This window comes from Lipotes vexillifer, unplaced genomic scaffold (genome assembly GCF_000442215.2).
Source record: "Lipotes vexillifer unplaced genomic scaffold, Lipotes_vexillifer_v1.1 scaffold1492, whole genome shotgun sequence".
NCBI lineage: Eukaryota > Metazoa > Chordata > Mammalia > Artiodactyla > Lipotidae > Lipotes > Lipotes vexillifer.
Window position 1 is genome coordinate 281,702 of NW_006769666.1, and position 18,383 is coordinate 300,084.

An 18,383-nucleotide genomic window follows, 5' to 3' on the forward strand; every position below is an offset into this window, starting at 1 on the left:
GAAAGAGAGCTAAGAAAACTAGAGGGAGGGAGAGAGAGAGGTAGGGGGATAGGTTGTGGAAGGGAGAGGCGGAGAGGGTGAGGGCCACTCTGCCCCCAGGGTGTAATCACGTGGTGCGGCCCCAAGGTCTAGGGCAAGGCCCAGGCCCATGGGAATCACAGGGCCGTGTTGGAAAGACCAGAGAGGACACCCCTGACTCTCCACCTCAATGCAGACTATGTAAGGGCTGGACCGGATCACATGAACCTGTCAGGAAGGCCAGTTCATGGCCAGACAATTCTGCCTGGACTGGACTGCCCCACACCTCCAGGAGAACGAGGGCTGTGCTGGGATTACCCAGGCAACTGGAGAAGCCATTGATCCAGCATGCTCTTTGACAAAATTAAGGGAGCTATGCAAGGAAACTTTGGTTGTGGGGAAGCTTAAGAGACTGAGGTCTGGTGCATGATCTGGCATAGAAAAATGTCCTTATTGGAAAGAAGAGGTTCAGAACCAAAAACTGGAAAGTGTGTGCAGTCACACAGCACACAGAGTGGCCGGCCCTGAGCCCCGTCTCTGCAGGACGCTGCATCCCTGGCTGGCCCCTTCTTATTTGGGGATCAGCCTCCCAAAAGCAAATTGTCTGAGCATCCGGATTTGCAGAGCAGATTTGCAGAGCAACACACTGCTGCTCCAATTGTTGGCTTTTTTAAAGACAGAATGTCAACTTGATGCCTCAACAAGGAACCCCATCTCGTGATATGCAATATTTATTTAGTTAGTTATTTAATCAAAATACTATTCCACTGCTGTGTGCTTTCTACGTGGTTCTACTGCGTGAGGATGCAGTGGTGGTTAAACACTCTGAAAAGCTATTAATATCCCATGAGTCATCGAAACGGTGCTTTTCGAAATAGTGTCCCTTCACTTTCTGATGAGGGGGAAATGACAGTACTGTTCTAACATATGGCAACAGTATTTTCTAATATCCCCAGGCTGACTCTAATCACTTTGAGGTTATTAAAATTTTCTCTGACCAGCAGACACTATTATTTAGAACAGAGCTTCACTTAGACGTTCATGAGATCTCAGATCCAGAAACTTTTCCCCCAAAATTTGGAAATGGATTGCTGATGAACACAAAACATGCATGGTGAGAAGAGTGGGTTGACCTTCCTCCTTTTGTCAAGATTTTAAAGTGGAAAACCCAGCCTTAGTGACCACCTGTGGGGACACTACCATTCTGTCTGCCCAGCCCTAGTGTTTTCTTGGGCTGGTCTGATGTCTTAATCAGGATTCTTGGGAATTCCCTGGCAGTCCAGTGGTTAGGACTCTGCTCTTACACTGCAGAGGGCATGGGCTCAATCCCTGGTCTGGGAACAAAGATCCTGCAAGCTGCACAGCGTGGCCAAAACCAACCAACCAACAAACAAAAAATCAGGTTTCTTGGGTGGCAAGAGAAAATAAAAACCCAGAGTAAACCAGCTTTAGTGAAACACAGGAATGTACTAGCTCATGTAACCAGACTGGGAAGGTAGGGCTGGGCTGCTTTCAAGACTGGCAGGAACCAGGGACCCTAATGCCATCAGAATTTTGGGTTTCTCTTCTCGCTGTGTGTTTGCTCCATTTTTTTCAGGCTAAACTCTTCATGAGACCTGGGAGGGGACGTGGCTACTAGCATGGCCATGTATGGCCTCACTTCCTAACGGAAGGAGAAAAAGGGCCCCTCTCCCAGATCCAGTTTAAAAATTCCTATGGAGGACAGTGATTGGCAAGGGTTCCTATACCCACCCTTGGGGCCAGTTTCTTGCCCGATGGGGCAGGGAAAAACCATGACTATAGTTAGGAGGGTAGAGGATGGGGGAGGGGAGAACATTTAAGATCTACTTAATAAATTTCAACTTTCAACAGTCTGAACAGACGTGTTCTACACCTACCTTCTTCTGGGACCTGTCCCTTCCCCTCCATCCAGAGGGAACCACCCTAGGAGACTGACCCTGCCTCTTTGCCACATAGATTATTAGATACGGGCACCTGCCAGTCCAGTATCCTCCTCTCCCAGAAATTTTTTTTTTAAGTTATTTGGGGTTTGGGGGGCTTTTTTTGTTTTTTAAAATTTATTTATACTTTATTTATTTATTTTTGGCTGCGTTGGGTCTTCACTGCTGCACATAGTGTTTCTCTAGTTGCTGCGAGCGGGGGGCCACTCCTTGTGGTGATGCACGGGCCTCACTGCAGTGGCCTCTCTCATTGCGGGCTCCAGGCGCGCAGGCCTGGAGCACGGGCTGCAGGCGCGCAGGCCTCAGTAGTTGTGGCGCATGGGCTTAGCTGCTCCGCGGCATGCAGTATCCTCCCGAACCAGGGAGCGAACCCGTGTCGTCTGCATCGGCAGGCAGACTCCCAACCACTGTGCCACCATGGAAGTCCCCTCTCCCAGAAATTTATTAGACCTGGGACTTGGATATGCCAGCTTGGTCTGCCGCTGGCTTGTGCTGTGGCGATGCTGGAGGAGCTGGACAAAAAGAGCTGGACCACAAGACAAAGGATGTGGCAATTTACAGAGGGAGGCAGAGGCAAAGAGCTGAGCATTCTGACAGGATCTGCATCTGGGTCCCAGTCCAGCCACATCCCTGCTGCCAGTCTGATGCAGCACCCCATATCCATATAACCTCCCCTTTCCCTTAAGGAAGCTCGAATTGCACTTCTATTGCTTGCAATCAAAAGCATTCTGATACTCTATCTCATCCTAAAAAACAAAAAACAAAAACAAAACAAAAAAAAAGCCAGAACCTTTATACCCTGATACACAGCAGAGGGACATATGGTTATATGGCTGGGTTCTGGCACCAGCCTTCCTCAACTGAATCCGAGTTCTGCCTCTTACTAACTCTGTGACATCAGACAAGCTACCTGACCTCTGTGTGTCAGTTTCCTCATCTGCAAAAGGACATACTAATAGTACCTACGTTGTAGTGTTTTGAGAATTAAATAAGTTAATCCATGTTGAGCAAAGTGCCTGGCATGCAAAAATCACTCATTTAACATTAGGTATTATTCATAGTAGGAGAGGGCAGTAGTGTCTGGGAGAAATTTTATCATCTCTTTAAAGAGCAAAGAGGCAAACCAAGGGAGATAACTTCCCACGGAGACACTCTCTCTCTCTAGCCATTGTCCCAGCTTGTTAGATGTGCCATGTTGAATCCTCCAGCCACCATTCCAGACACTTGGCTGTCAATTTATAGAAGGGATAACAAGGCCTTTCTCTAAGAAAGTTAAAGTTTGCTATAATGATTGTATTGGGGTACAGGGATAATACCCATGTCAGACAGTCATTTTTAAAATGTGAAATCTAAGTGTCAACATATATATGGAGTGGGTGATGAGACCTGTATGGGTTTTACTCCACGCGCACAGAGAGTCTTTATAATGGAAATGTCAGGTGGTATTTATTCATATGTCTACAAACACAATAACACTAAAGGGAACAAAGAAAAGCCAAGGGGTAAAAATGTCCAGCGCCAAAAAATGTGACATTTAGAAGGATCATCGGTGTGTCTGAAAATCCACGTTGGTTGGATTCTTGGCTCTCCTTTCATTTACTCCAGCAGTCACTAGGTTCACTAGGTTACAGCAGTTAACACGGGAACATGGTTAGCTTATCTTACTTTCATTTTTAGTGATCTAATTTTGAGAACAGCTGAAAAGGAGTGGAAATAAAGAATAAAGATCGAGCCATATTTTTTTAAAACAGGAAATTATATTTTTAAAAAAGAATAAAAGCAAGAGAAAAAAAGAACAGAAGAGAATCAAAAGCCCTGGGCGCTGGCTGGGTCTTTTTGACTTTATAATTCTGTACATTCATATATAATCACATTCAGATCTCCCTTCCTGAAGAGTGAGCTCCTTGAGGCCAGGATCCAAGTCTGGCCATCTTTGTCTCCAGGCAGTGCTCACCCTGTGCCTGACCCACACCAGGACCCAGCTGTTTGACCACTTGCTGACTGAAAGATAAAGGAAAGCAGGGGGACCAAACGGGAAAGGACAGAAGTAAATAGGACAATTCTTGCAAGGTTGCACTTGAGCTCCTCAGAACTGGGGCACCACTTCACATGTATCTTACATGCATTACAGGCGGGCAGAATCCATTTCATAGATATCGCTATCCAGCAAAGCACGCTGCATCCTTTAGACACTCAGTATTTACCAGAACAAATAAAAACGCTTCTTTTAAGATCCATAATTTGTCTCCGGAATATTCAGACAACCTCATTTCCTCCTTCTTCCTATTACTCGTTACTCATCCTCCCTCCAGCCAGTCCCCTCAGGGTCCCGGGAACACACCCGAGGCTTCCGAACCACTGACTTTGCTGACTTTGCTCTTCGCCGGGATGCCCTCCCTATTGGCTAATTTAGGAATTGATTTCAAATCATTTCAAATTATTCTTTGTTTTACGTATTCTAGTTGAGCCAAACTACAATGTCAGCAGAAACAGAAACTGCAAAATGGAGTGCAGTAGTTAAGTCACAGACGCTAGAGTCAAACTGCCTGTGTTTGAAGCCAGGTCTCGCCAATAAATAGCCAGGTGTGCTCAGGCCAGTGACTTACCCCTGCGGGCCTCAGATTCCTCATTTGTAAATGAGGATAAAGATGCTAAGAGTAGCTAATAACAACCTTACTGAGTAGGGCTGTTGTGAGGATTAAGAGAGTGACAACACGTGAAATATTCAGAAGAGTGCGCGGCCCATAATGTTGCTAGAAGGGTTCCCGCTTGTTAGTTAATCTCCCACAGAACCTAGCATTCTGCTGAAGAAATGGTTTTATCGATAAATCTATGTTCGTTTCTATAACTTTTTCTCGCATATATAGTACATATATAATGGATAACAATTAGAAAATGCATGTAAGATATAGAAAATACATACAACAAAAGAACTCCAGCAATGCTACTTCCCAGAGAAAATATTTTCATATATTCCATTCATTAATTAAACAACATTTACTGAGCACCTAATATATGAAAGACTTCACGCCCTTGCTGGAGGTAAAATGATGAACAAAGACAGAAACGGCTCTTGCTGTGGAGGTTACAGTCTGTGGCGGGGAGACACGCCTTAAGCAAGGAATGATAAAAAACATGCGAAGCTGCAACTGTGATAAATGCTAGAACGGAGAGGTCCAGGTGTCATTGGGTGATCTGACCTAGTTGTGAAGGTCTGTTACTTGAAGGTTGTGAGGAAGTGACTACTGAGCTGAGAATTAACTCATAGGAGTTAACTCAGAAAGGTCAGAAGGGAAGGGTTTGCCCAACAGAAGCACAGTGAATCCAAAGGCCCTGCACTGGGAGGGAGAGTGGTGAGCAGAAGAGAGGAGGAGGGCCCACAGAGGCTGCAGTGCTCACTGGGCAAAGCTGGCCGGGTAGAGAGAGGGCAGACCTACAGAGCTTAGTATCCTTAGTTTAGAAATTATATTCTCTATTCATTCAACAAACTTTGCCTATGAGATCCAGGGACATACTAATTTTACATCAATTAGATTTATATCATATAATCCTTTTATCATGAACTTTTTTGAACAATAAATATACAGTAATTTAATTCTCACTGGTGGAAGTCAATAGATTTTTCCCAACTCTCCATTATTTCTAACAATGATGTGACAGTTTTCTCTGGGCATTTGTCCAAATATTTGTTGACATACATTCCTGTAAGGGGAATTGCTGGTTCTGCCAATTTGTTAACATGTTTTAATCATAATCTTGTCTGGGAAATCAGCATATTCAACTGTCAAGATTTGATTCTAGGCTCTTTTGAGGTTGGTACCACTGTTACATTTAGAGGCATTCTTCCTGACTTTCAGAACCTGCTTCTTCATTTGCTTCAGTGTGTGAGGAAGTCCCTTCTATTTCTGATCCCCACGGGTCTTTCCCACAAATTCAGATCGCTCAGTACTGGCTGCTGACAAAATATCTTTACAGGTCTAGAATCCTAACTGTCCTACTCCGGGCTTCCACAGGAGAGGAAAGGCCTTATTCTCTGTCTGTGAAGGATCTTCCTCTGGACTTGAGACACATTCAAAGAGAAGGCAGATTCTGACACTCCTTTCCTCTCTTCTGCCTCCTATTTTGTCCGGCTCCATTTTCATGCAATAAATTTTCTAACTTGTTAAATGCAGATGGAACTCAGATGATTCTACTACAGACCAAGGTTTCCCATTCTACTGAGTTGATAGATGTCATCTTCTCCCGAGTCTGTCTTTCATCTTCTGCTTTCATCTACTGGCAAGCTGTCTTTTTTCTCTTTCAAAATCCTGTTTGTATCCTAACCCTTAAATGACCTTCTAAGGACCCATTTACTTTTAGGTCATAGATAATTTCTAGGCTTCTAATGATTTACATAGCTAATCGATTCGCATTTTCTTTAGCGGTTCTTTGCATTCCATTTCTTTATTGCAAAAAAAAAAAAAAAACCTTTTTCCAAGGTCAATGGGTTGCTCTTGCTTAAAGCAACCAATCTTTGGTTAGGACTTCGATGGATACCAAGTGTCTAGGTAAGGTTAGGCTTACTACGTACAGGCGCAGTGTGAATTGCATCATATAGGTTATTACGTTTAATCCTCACGACAATCCTGTGGGATAGGTATCATTCCTTCCTGGTTTAGGGATCTTCCCCATTTTACAGATTAGGAAACTGAGGCTTAGGAATGCTGTCTCTCATCTATAGTCACACAGCTACCATGTGGGGAGTTTATTTCTGCTTGTAAACTGACATGAAGAAAAGGGAGACAGGCTAAGAAAGAAAATATAAAACGGGGAAAAGCAAGCAAAGGAAACAGCAGGTGGGCGGAAGCCTCCCTTTTGCCTTTTCCTTCCTCCGCCCCCGACCCCGCAAGGCCGAGCCTCCAACGTGGCCCGCACGCCTCCCAGCGGCCGCATCTCTGCGGCCGGCACTTCCGGTCTCGGGATGCTATCATCAGCCAGCGCCCTGAGTCGGCGCCGGACATGTGCGTGCGTGTGGCGTAGGACGTCGGATGAGGAGGCGGGTTTTCTGGCTCTGTCCAAAGCCATTTCCGTCAGGAGCCGGAAGTCCGTCCTGGATTGCATCGGGGGAGGCCTGTTCGTGGACCTGAACCCTGGGGCTGCTGGTCATCCCGCGCCCGCTGGTTGCCTCATGGTGCGGGCCGCGACCGCCAGCCCCCGTGCGGATTGGCGGCGCTAAGGCGCCGGGGCAGCGCGCGACATGTCGTCGGGCCTCCGCGCCTCCGTCTTCCCCCGCTGGAAGCGCCACATCTCGGAGGAGTTGAGGCGGCGGGACCGGCTGCAGAGGCAGGCGTTCGAAGAGATCATCCTGCAGTGTGAGCGGCTGGCGGGCCCCGGCAGCGGGCGGGCGGGCCCAGCCGAGGCATGCGGGGCGCCAGCGGGAACCCGAGGCCGAGCCCCCCGCGCCTCCCGCGCGCCTTGAGGCCGCCCCGGGTACCCAGTGCCTTGGACCCCCAAACGCCTTTTTAGATCTTTTCCTCTTTCACTTTATTCTTGGGTGTGACTGTGCTGGGTTTTCCTCCTCAATTGGGTATTCTTCACGGGCAGGCACCGTTCATGTCTGTGTTTGTAAATCCCAGCAGCTCACATAATGCTTGTGTTACTTAAATAGGCCGGTTCCAGAAACATCCTGTTTCGGGCATCGTGTTGTTACTGACATGGGCCCTGACTTTAAGCAGTAACTCGCTCCGTTACCGTCGTCTTCAGAGTGTAGTGAAATGTTTGCCTTTTGTCCCTGAAGGTCTGTTGTTCTTCCTCCACTGTGGTGTGTTTTGACCGTTACATATTACACGTCTTGAGTCTTAACGTACTTTTTAGTTGGGACATCACAGTCTTTACTGTCATTGAAAACTTCAGTGTGAAAGAGGTGGCCCACACCCACCCCCGCTGCTGCAATTTGAGTACAAAAATGTTTGTGCCCTTAGATGCCTTCTAAAGAGCATTTCCTTGCCCCCCGCCCCATTTTACCATAACTGACGACACGTTTGGGGGAAGAAACGGGGCACTCTTCGGACCTCTGGTTCTGTCTGCCCCTTGAAGTAAGCCTGCAAATCTCAAATCATGTTGATGATGCAGTTCAGTGTAATAGTAGGTGCCCTTTATTGAATTCTGATTGTGCTAAATTTATGGTTCCTGAACTTACCTGCACATTAGAATCAGGTGGGGATCTTTTAAAAATTATAAAGCCCAGGCCACACCCCAGACCAACGAAACCCCAGTAGTAGAGGTGGGACACAGGTGTCAGTGTTTCTTGATGATCCCCCCCCCCCAAGTAATTCTAAGGTAGAGACAAGGTTGAGTGCTGTCGTAAATATTTGGCATGTGTCGTTTCACTTTATCTTTCTGAAAATTCTATGAAGCAGGTCCTGTTGCCCTTTATACAAATGAGAAAATTGAGACTGAGAGAGATTAGGTCATTTCTCTGGGGAGGTACAGCAGATTAATGATAGGGCCTGGATTTGGACACAGACTTGATGGCTCCTGACTTTTTTGCCCTTTTGCCTTTCTCATTGGGTCCCCCAAGAAACGGCCTTCTTGCTTTTGCTGAGCCCATCCTCTTAACTAAAAAGGGGAGAAAAAGGAGATGATGAATGTGCCACTCCTGTGCTGATTCCTTACACTCTTAAGAGGCTGGCAGCCCAGTGCTCTTTCAGAAGCACAGGAAACGCCTTGCTGAAACGATTTCTCATGGGTTACATAAATTCAGGTCATCGGGTATTTCATCATATGCTTATTCTTTAAAAGCTAATACACACTGAAGGTCAAATTGGGTTGGAGGTCTGATGACACTCCCCTTACCAGCCTCACTTACCTGAGTCTCGTTTGCTGCATCTATAAAATAGGGGTGAAGCTTGCCTTGCCTGCTTCATAAACACAGAGCTGTGCATATAAGTGCTTTGAAAGCCATCTACGTAATTGTCTATAAATGGAAGGTGCTTGTAATCACATTGACACAATTGAATGTTTTTCTGCACTTTGAAAATGGACATCTTGAAGGGGTGGAGGATGTTGGAGGAAAGTCAGAAAGACAGGTCAGTCCTGGAGAGAGAACACATCTTAAAACAGCTATAGTGAGTAATGCATGCCCGGGAGCTAGGAGAGGAGGCTGAGAGGGGGGGCAAGAGGGCAAGACAACCTTGGCCTGTTAAAATCTGCAGTTGAGGCAGGGGACTGACATTTAGGAGGTCACTTCTAGATGGTGGAACAGCCTCACTCTTCATTCCTAGCTTCCCAAAGCAGTCAACCAGAGTTTCCCATTCAGTCCTGCCTCTGAGCCTGAAGAGAAAGATGAAAAGAGGCTATGGGGACAGCAGGTGGCCTTTGAGTGAGAGGAACTTTTAAGAAGGTATTCCCTCTTGAATACCTCATGTGTTTGATATCACAGGGCACCTAGCTGTAACATTTTGAAGATCTTATTAGAGCCCTTTGACACTGGTGAACATTCAAGGTTGGAATCACTTCCCTGTTCTCTTGAGCTAATTTATTAAATTAATATTGAAGATAGTGTTTCTGTTTCTGCCCAGGATTTCCATTTTTAGATATCAAGAAGTAGGACTCGACTCTTTAAGGGGAAAGATAAGCTATTCTAACAGGAATAGTCACTAGCATAAACCCTCTCCAACTTTTGCTGTGAAGCAACGCTAATCTCAGACGTTTGGGATCTGTGAAAGCCCCTGTTGGGTGTGGGTTTTCTGTAAGTTTCCCGTGGTCACTTTCTCGTTCTACTTTGTGCACCCACTTCCACTTCTGATCTCACTGGCCCCCTGCATGCATGTCATTTCTTGCCCTGACTTTTCTTTTGAATTTCTGCACTGTGTTCCCTGTCACATTTATTAAGTTCCAAGGACTCATTTTCTTCCTTGAGCTCTCTGCTCCTGTGTTCTCTGGCATGTTAGGATCTTGCATCCAGTTGGACGAGCAGGGAACCTCAGAATAATCTTTGACTTCTTACTAATTGATATCTGTTCATGTCACTGCCTGCTTTTAAAATCTGTTGTTTCGCTATTGCCAGTAAGAAGAGGTCTGAATTTCTCATCCTGCCCTCTCATGTGTTGGTGCAAACTTTTATTTCTAGCCACTTGCTGAACAGCTCTCTAGACCTGCTTGGACTGTCTGTCATCTTCACCTGTGAAACCATCTGAGAAAATGAGTAAAAGTTCACTCTTCCTTTTTATACTTGACCTTCACCCCACCCCCACCCCCATTACACTTTTTTAGCTCCTTGAGGTCAGGGACTCTGGTTTGTTTTTGTATCCCTAGTGCCCTGATCTTAGATTAAATATTCCAGGGACTCTCTGGCAGTCCAGTGGTTAAGACTTGGCCTTCCAGTGCAGGGGGTGTGGGTTTGATCCCTGGTCGGGGAGCTGAGATCCCGCATGCCTCGCAGCCACAAATCCAAAACGTAAAACAGAAGCAATGTCGTAACAGATTCAATAAAGACTTTTAAAAAATGATCCACATTAAAAAAATCTTTTTAAAAAATATTCCAGGGCTTCCCTGGTGGCGTAGTGGTTGAGAGTCTGCCTGCCAATGCAGGGGACGCGGGTTCGTGCCCCAGTCCAGGAAGATCCCACATGCCGCGGAGCTGCTGGGCCCGTGAGCCGTGGCTGCTGGGCCTGCGCGTCCGGAACCTGTGCTCCGCGGCAGGAGAGGCCACAACAGTGAGAGGCCCGCAAAAAATAGTATCTTCTTTCTAAAAAACTTCCAAATATAATAAGGTAAAGGTTTCCTCTCTTACTTAGAGGTGCATAGCACTTCACTTTTCCATTGTGTTTTGGTATGTTTGTTGCCTCTTTCCCAGGTAGAAACAGGTAGCTGTGGGAGTAGAAAGCATGGGCACGGGGGCGTTTTGGAGTGATTTTTCATAGGTTCCTTTGTCTGGGCTGCCTGTGCTTGGGCCAGGAAGCGTCTAAGGAGCGCATGTGCCTAGAGTTTGCACGATTGCTGTAATCGGTGGTAAAGTACAGTGCCTAGTACTTTGATACCTCATAAAAGTGAAACCTGCCCAGTCATCTTCTGGTTATTTCTTTGGTCCAAATCTTTATAAGATGTTAAGTAGTAATAAAGCATACCTGGGTTGTAATAACTTTTTTTTTTCTTTGCTAGATAACAAGCTGCTGGAAAAGTCAGATCTTCATTCAGTGCTGGCCCATAAGCTACAAGCTGAAAAGCACGACATACCAAACAGGCATGAGATAAGGTATTCTGAAACTATCCTGTATTATTTGTGTCTCCTTTTTAATTGAAATTTATCTCAGTTCAGTTGTCACTTCCCTGATTTTGAAACCAAGTACTGTGTTTGTGCTCCACTTTTTGTCAGTTCCTTTCAAATAAAAACTTCTGAAGCCAAATAACTAACTATTTAACTTTTTTTTTGAAGGTATGTAGCTACCCACCTAGAAGGCTCATCATCAGTACGATGTGAGCTTGAGAAATTGCTTAAGGCGAGTAACCAGGCCAGTTCCTCCTGTAGCCTGCCAGGGTTCACTTTTTCTAAATAATCAGACAAGTAAGCATTCTTGAGCAGATTTACATAGATCTTGTCAGTACAAGATTGACTGGCCTGTAAACATAAGCGCTACAGGTCTATGTGATCCTTTTTAGTTCAGTGTTGTTTCCATGTATCTTAGTGTGCAGTCAAACCAGTGGGTTGCAGAAAGCTTTTTTTTTTTTTTTTTTTTTTTAAGAAAGATTAGGCAGAAATCTGCATTTTATAGGAAGGCTAAGTATTGCTTCACTAAATATGTGAGTATGTATTCATGGTGGGGAGTTTAGTATCTTTACTTGGGTCATTCATGTAAACTATCTCTTTTTGAGGGTCATGGTCCAAAAAAACCTTAAAGCCATACTTCATCAGAGTGGCTTAAATGGAATCATTCTAGAGTCTTAGTGTCCTCCTTTTCCATTTGTTCATCACGTTTGCATATTAAATTTTGTGGTTTGTATGGGAACAGTACCCGTTATTGTTCTAAAGTCTACAAGCTTTTTTGCATATTAGCTAACATTTAGCAATTGTAAAAACAAAGCTGATGGTAATTTAGGATTTTAGGAAAAAAACAGAAATGCTGGGTGTAGCTTGTTTCATTTACTCCTATAGCCATATCTGCTAACTACTTGCCATCCGTGTTTCCTCATCTGGTGAGGTGGTCTCCAGGCAGACCGGAGTAGAAAGAGGAACAGATGGCCCGGCGTAGGTTCCATTTTTGCTTAAGAACAATTCAGGAGATCGTGCCTAGCTGTGGTCCTGGGAGGTCTTCTGCAGGATTTAAAATATTAGTTGCTGTGTTCTGGTCAACTTTAGGTGTAGTGAATCCACTTCGCCCTTTTTCATCTAAATTCAGTCAACTGAAAACTTGAAACATTTTATTTCTATCTGGTTAGCCTCTTGGTGACTATATTCCTGCATCCTTTATCTGTCAGCGAAACTCATTTGCTTGGAAAGGTACAATAAATAAATATACAGCATTCTTTTTAACTGAGTATCACTGGGGTGGTAATTTAACTGGAAGTCCGTCCTTCCTGCAAACTTGTGTTCAGTCAGGCCTCTTCCTGACTGCCTCGTTTCTATTAATGGTATCCTTATTTTCCACAAGTCAGCTATGATTCCTTTTTCCCTTGGTGTCCTGCCCCTCCCCCTTTGCAGTCACCCAGGCCTGTTGATTCTTTGCCCAAGTGTCCTGTACGTCTGTCCCTTGGTTTGCATTTGTGTGCTACCAGCTTCATTGCTTCCATTCCTAGACTATGGCAGGGGTCTCGTTCACTGAGTCATTTTGTGACTACAGTGTGGGCCAGGCGTTGGGATACAGAGCTGAATAAGCCAAGAGTCCTTGTTCGCAAGGACATGAGCCTCGTGGGGGAGAGTAGCTCAGTGAGGTGTGTGCTAGTAGGATACAGGTATTCACAGAAGATGGGCATCTAATTGGCTGCTTTCTCTCTTCTGGGCTCTCAAGTCCTGTCCATCCCATTCTAATTAATCTTAAAACACACTGTGCTTAAAAAGCTTTATCTCATCAATTATCTGACTCCTCTCTTAAGTGTTTGAATCCCTTTGCTTACTGAATAAATCAAAGTGAAACTCATCCCTGAGAAATAGTTGATTCCAACAGTTTTCTAAGTATGCCTGCTAGACCACAGCCTCAGAGATTTGTTAGAAATGCAGAATATTGGGCCTCACCCCAGAGCTCCTGTTTCAGAAACTCTAGGGGTGGCGCCCAGTAGTCTTGTTTTAAGAACGCTTTAGGTGATTCTGATGACCTCTAACATATAAGAACCACTGATTTAGTGGCTACTCAGTCGTTGTGAAGTATCCGAGACACCCGGGAGCATGTTAGAAATGCAGATTATTGACCCTTTTCTTCATCGACCTGGTGGTGAATCGTTCTGGGATGGGGCCCAAGAATCTGTTAAAACCTACTCTCTAGGTGATTCTTTTTTTTTCTGCCTAGTGAAGCACTGTTATTGGGGCTTTTGTAAGAAGTTTGACTTTTATTGTGAATAAAATTGGAAGTGGTAAAAGGCTTTGAGCAGAGGAGTGAGTGCCCTGTATCCTTGCCTTTTTTCAGGATTCTCTTCAGCTCCTTGGAGGAACAGACTGGTTTTATGTTTTGCATATTTCACATTGCTTTGCATTAAAATAAGGGGATTTGATAGAAATTATTTCTTTTCCTCCTAATCCCCATGTGCAATCAACACCCAGGCCTGTTGCTTCTTCTGCCTAATTTAGGGTGGTTTCTTATAAGGTATGTGCCGCTTTCTAGTCTCTTGGCTTCTAGTTCATGGGCCAGGATTGGGGAAGCACTATGTTGCCTCAAAGAATGCAGTATTAGTGTATCTTAGAACATGTAAGAAGAGTGCTTTTAGAGACGGAGGGTAGGTTTAGGAGGGAGCATCATTCTGCTGCCTTTTCCCTCGTGATTTCTTGTCGGTCATTGGGAAGAGACAGTGCCCTCGCTTCAGATGGTGGCATCCTAGTTTGCCAGCCATCTTCCTTTTCTCCATCTGTGTGCTTTCCCTGGGGAGTGCTTTCAGCTACTCACTGTAGTCTGATAATTTACACCTGTAGCTCCAGCCAAGCCCCACCCCCCCTCCTGAATTACAGATCCACAGTTCTGTTCACCTGCTGTTATTTCTGAGATGGTATGCAAACACCTGCAAACTTTCCCAAATTCCATTGACTCTCGAGGTGGCCTGAGCTCCGTCCATGGCTTTAGATACATCCGTTTGCTGACAGCTTCTATATGTCAGCCTCCAGCTTGGACCTCTTTACTTGAAGTTCAGACTCTTAACAATATGCAATTTCCACTTGACATGCCCACTTGGATGTCGACGGTGAACTCGCTCTTCAGGCCTCCCCCGACCTCTTGCCCCAGTCCTTCTGCCTCAGTAGGTGATGCCTACCTTTGATCAGCCACTCAGGGCAGAAGCCTTGGAGTCGTCCTCGACTCCTGTCTTTCTCTCATTACCCACAACCAATTCAAAGGCAAGTCCTGCAGTCTCTCCAGAGTGGATCTAGCTAGGATCTGACCACGTCTCACCGCCTCTGCTGCCGTCACCTTGTCCCGATCTGCACTTTCTGAGTCTGGAATATGTAATAGCTTGCTAACTGGTCTCGCTGTTTCTGCCCTTAACCCCTGCAGTGTGCTCTCCACCCAGCAACTGTAGCGATCCTTTCAAAACGTAAGTCATTCCTCTGCTGAAAACCCTTGGCGGCTTCCAGTCATGCATAGGAAAAGCCACAGTCCTCGGGGGCCTGCGAGGCTCTGCGTGGCCTCCCTGATCCTCCCTGCATCCCCTCGGGCGCTGCTGTCACACTTGCCCCCAGCCTCTCCAACACTTGCTGTTCCCTCCACTCACAGGGCTCCGCCCCCGGGCCCACATGGCTTGTTCCTCCTTGCCCCCAGCCTCTCCAACACTTGCTGTTCCCTCCACTCACAGGGCTCCGCCCCCGGGCCCACATGGCTTGTTCCTCCCTCTTTCCAGTCTTCAGTCAAGTGTCACCTCTCAGGATGCCTTTGATTACCGCACGTGGAACAGGAGCCCCATCGCTCTGTCCCCTTCTTTACACTGCTTAGTTTTTCTTCACAGCATATCTGACCACCTGACTCCATCCATCTACTCATTTGTTGTCTGTCTACTCTTAGCCAATTGTACAGCTTCCTGTTCCCTGCCTTCTCCCCGCTAGGCACCAAAACAGTGCCTAGCACAGAGCCGGCACTCAGATACTTGTCGGGTGAGTGGACCTCGTTGTCTCCTCCCTGTTTACCTGCACTTTATTCCGGAACCCATCCTTTGTTCCTGACGCAGCTGGTGGTATGGGTTGTGGTTGGTTGGTTTTACCCTGTGTCTTGTATCTCCTACTTTCTGCTTTAGGTTTGTAGTGACTTATAACTCTCTTGGCCTGGAGAACTGAACTGCTTTCTTGGCTATGTTGTCATGTACAGGTTTGAAATTCTAAAGTTATTGTTCCAGTGCCTGATTGAAGGGCTCTGGGGTCTGATTTTTTTTCTCTTGTTTGCACGTTCTCTTCATCTGCCTGGTTGGGGCATTTAGTCCTGGACATGATGGTGCATGGAATGATAGTCAGCTGCAAGAAATGGCCCAGCTGAGGATTAAACACCAAGAAGAACTGACTGAATTACACAAGAAACGTGGGGAGGTAAAGATAGCTCCTCTCCTCGTCTGTCTTGGGGGGTCGGGGGGGGCTCCCACTGGAATTTGCAGCCATCCTGGCTACATACGGCATCACCAGCTCTATCTGTGGGAATGAAACAACAGAAAAGATGTGAGACCTCTGTCAACAGGTGGGCAAGCCATTGAGATGATAACCAGGTTGTCATGCTCCAAGATGGCGTGAAAGGTACAAGTGGAGAAACATAAAAAGAAAGAAGCTTACTCCTTGATTGACTGAAAGTCTTCACTAAAACCGTCATAAAGCGTGAAACCTGCAATTTCAGAAAAATTCATTAGGAAGAATCAAGTCCTGGGCTGTGTTTACACTGGGTGGTGGTCTAATGGCAAGTTATGAAAAAGTGCAACTTACCATTACTTCAGCTGAATTGATTATCAGCTGAAGAGTCGGAAAAGGTAGCTGGGGTGGAGGGGTAGCCAGACGTTCTCAGAAGGAACCTGGCGGTCACCTGGAGCGTTGCTCGTCTATCCAAGGCTGCCTTCAACAGGGAAAGCACACACCGCGCCCCTGCGCAGTCCTGCTGGCCCTTCTCCTCTTGGCCACCCAGCTCGTTTCTTCTTGGTGCCTTGGCCGCACCGCACAGGCACCTGTTTTTTCTTTAAAGTAACCCGCAATTATGAGTTTCCAGCTGAGGTCCTAAAATCTCTTGTTTATGAAAGTGTTCTTCTTTACCCCCAGTTAGCTCAGTTGGTGATTGACCTGAATAACCAAATGCAGCAGAAGGACAAGGAGATGCAGATGAACGAAGCCAAGTGAGTAGAGAGCATGCTTCCTTCGGGACTGGTCGTGGGAGCTCACTGCCTGTTTTACTGTACTCTTGTGAGCGGGGCCAGTGGTGATCGGTGGCAAACAATAGCCACACTGGGCTCAGCACAAGTTTCGTTTCTGTGCATACATAGCCTGGGGTCCTTTTCTACCCTCTGAGGATGGAAAAGGCAAGAAGAGTGCCCTCTGTCCTCCAGGGCCCCAGCACACCCCTGAGAAGTCAGCTTCGCTCTTGGAAGTGTCCCTGAGGCATTCATAGTTCTCCCCATGGCCGTTGCCTGGGGGAGCGGGTGTCTTCTGTGGTGGGGATGGGACCAAGATAGCCCAGTGCCCGGCCACTGGGAACAGGGATGAGTTTGTGGGCAGGGTTGTTCTTGATCTGGGAGACGCCTACCGGTCAAGATAAACAGGGACTCCGAATCCTAGGATCTTTGAGCTGGAGGGGAAACTGGGTTTCACCTGTGCCTTTTCCCTTACTCTGCAGAGAGGGCTCTCTAGAGGCTTAGAAAGGTGGGGAGCCTGCTCAGGCGCTCACGCTCAGTGAGTGATAGAGCTGATGGAATGCGCAAGATACCCAGCCTCCTTTTAATCTCCCATTGCTACACTATTTCAGCATCAAAATCTCCCTCTTCCTTCCCATCCTGCTTTTCTAAAAAATACTTTAACTAGTCATTCATAGTCTGGATGAATTTTGCCCTAGGTGTTTCCTCTCCATTAATGGGATTGTCCTGTAAACCCCTGGGGCTGGGCTTGGCCAAGTGAGGTGCCTGCTGTGATGGCTGAGGTCATTGTTGGTGCCCAGGCTCACACAGCTCTTGTGCAGTATCCCTCTCCCGTCGTGTTTTCAGAATTGCAGAATGCTTGCAGACCATCTCTGATCTCGAGACCGAGTGCCTGGAACTACGCACTAAGCTTCAGGACCTTGAAAGAGCCAACCAGACGCTGAAGGATGAATATGATGCCCTTCAGATCACTTTCACTGCCCTGGAGGAGAAACTGAGGAAGACTACTGAGGAGAACCAGGAGCTGGTCACCAGATGGATGGCTGAGAAAGCCCAGGAAGCTAATCGCTTAAACGCGGAGAATGAGAAGGATTCGAGGTGGGAGATGAGTCGGCAGTCAGTGATTTCCATTGTTTAATGAAGTCGAACCTAGTTCTTAGAAAAGAAAGAAACCAACCTGGCAGCTCTGACCACAGGGTGGGGGCACCAGGAAGCACTAATGAAATTAGAAATAGTGGTGGTGGGTGTGAAAGAGATTTGCATTTATAAGAACACTTTTACAGCTGAGCAAAGGATTGCCTTCCAAAAGGACTTTGGTTGCTATTTTTGCCAGCAAATTCTTTCCGTTTTTCAAGAAGAAAAGCTAGTTCTTGAACAGTATAAATTAAACCAGAGTTAGAAAAAGCTTACAATCCACCACCCCCTGCCCCATTTTGTAAAACTGTTCCAACCCATAGCAAAAACTCTGATCTGGCTAGTGTACAAGAAGACCCGTGAGCCAGCCTCACTAGTAATGAGTTCAAAAGATTAGAACATTTTATTTTAAATCCCCACATCAGTAGTTTAGAATTTGAAAAGATTATTGTAGTTTATCTGAAAGAATAAATACACGGAATAGGAGCCTTAAAGAATAACAAAGAGCCCTAATCCTACCAAATAATATATGCAAAAAGATTTCGAATGTGTGTAAAAACGGAAACCAAAAGGTAGAAGTAAAAAATGTTACTCTCTCTGGGCTTCCCTGGTGGCGCAGTGGCTGGGAGTCCGCCTGCCGATGCAGGGGACACAGGTTCGTGCCCCGGTCCAGGAAGATCCCATGTGCCGCGGAGCGGCTGGGCCCGTGAGCCATGGCCGCTGAGTCTGCACGTCCGGAGCCTGTGCTCCGCAACGGGAGAGGCCACAACAGTGAGAGGC

At 46.3% G+C, this 18,383-nt stretch overlaps 1 protein-coding gene across 3 annotated transcripts in view; it reads left to right on the plus strand.

Moving 5' to 3' along the window:
* The first annotated feature begins 6,950 nt into the window (after nucleotides 1-6,950).
* The window catches only part of ATG16L1 (autophagy related 16 like 1), a 46,066-nt gene continuing 34,633 nt past the window's right edge, over nucleotides 6,951-18,383 (plus strand). For 2 of the 3 annotated variants that reach the window (XM_007445727.1, XM_007445728.1), the window contains exons 1-5: nucleotides 6,951-7,330; nucleotides 11,121-11,214; nucleotides 15,564-15,669; nucleotides 16,381-16,454; nucleotides 17,316-17,567. In XM_007445727.1, the coding sequence (XP_007445789.1) occupies nucleotides 7,216-7,330; nucleotides 11,121-11,214; nucleotides 15,564-15,669; nucleotides 16,381-16,454; nucleotides 17,316-17,567 (641 nt within the window). In that variant the 5' untranslated portion in view covers nucleotides 6,951-7,215. The remainder of the gene's footprint in view (nucleotides 7,331-11,120; nucleotides 11,215-15,563; nucleotides 15,670-16,380; nucleotides 16,455-17,315; nucleotides 17,568-18,383) is intronic. The other variant, XM_007445729.1, reaches the window with a different exon arrangement.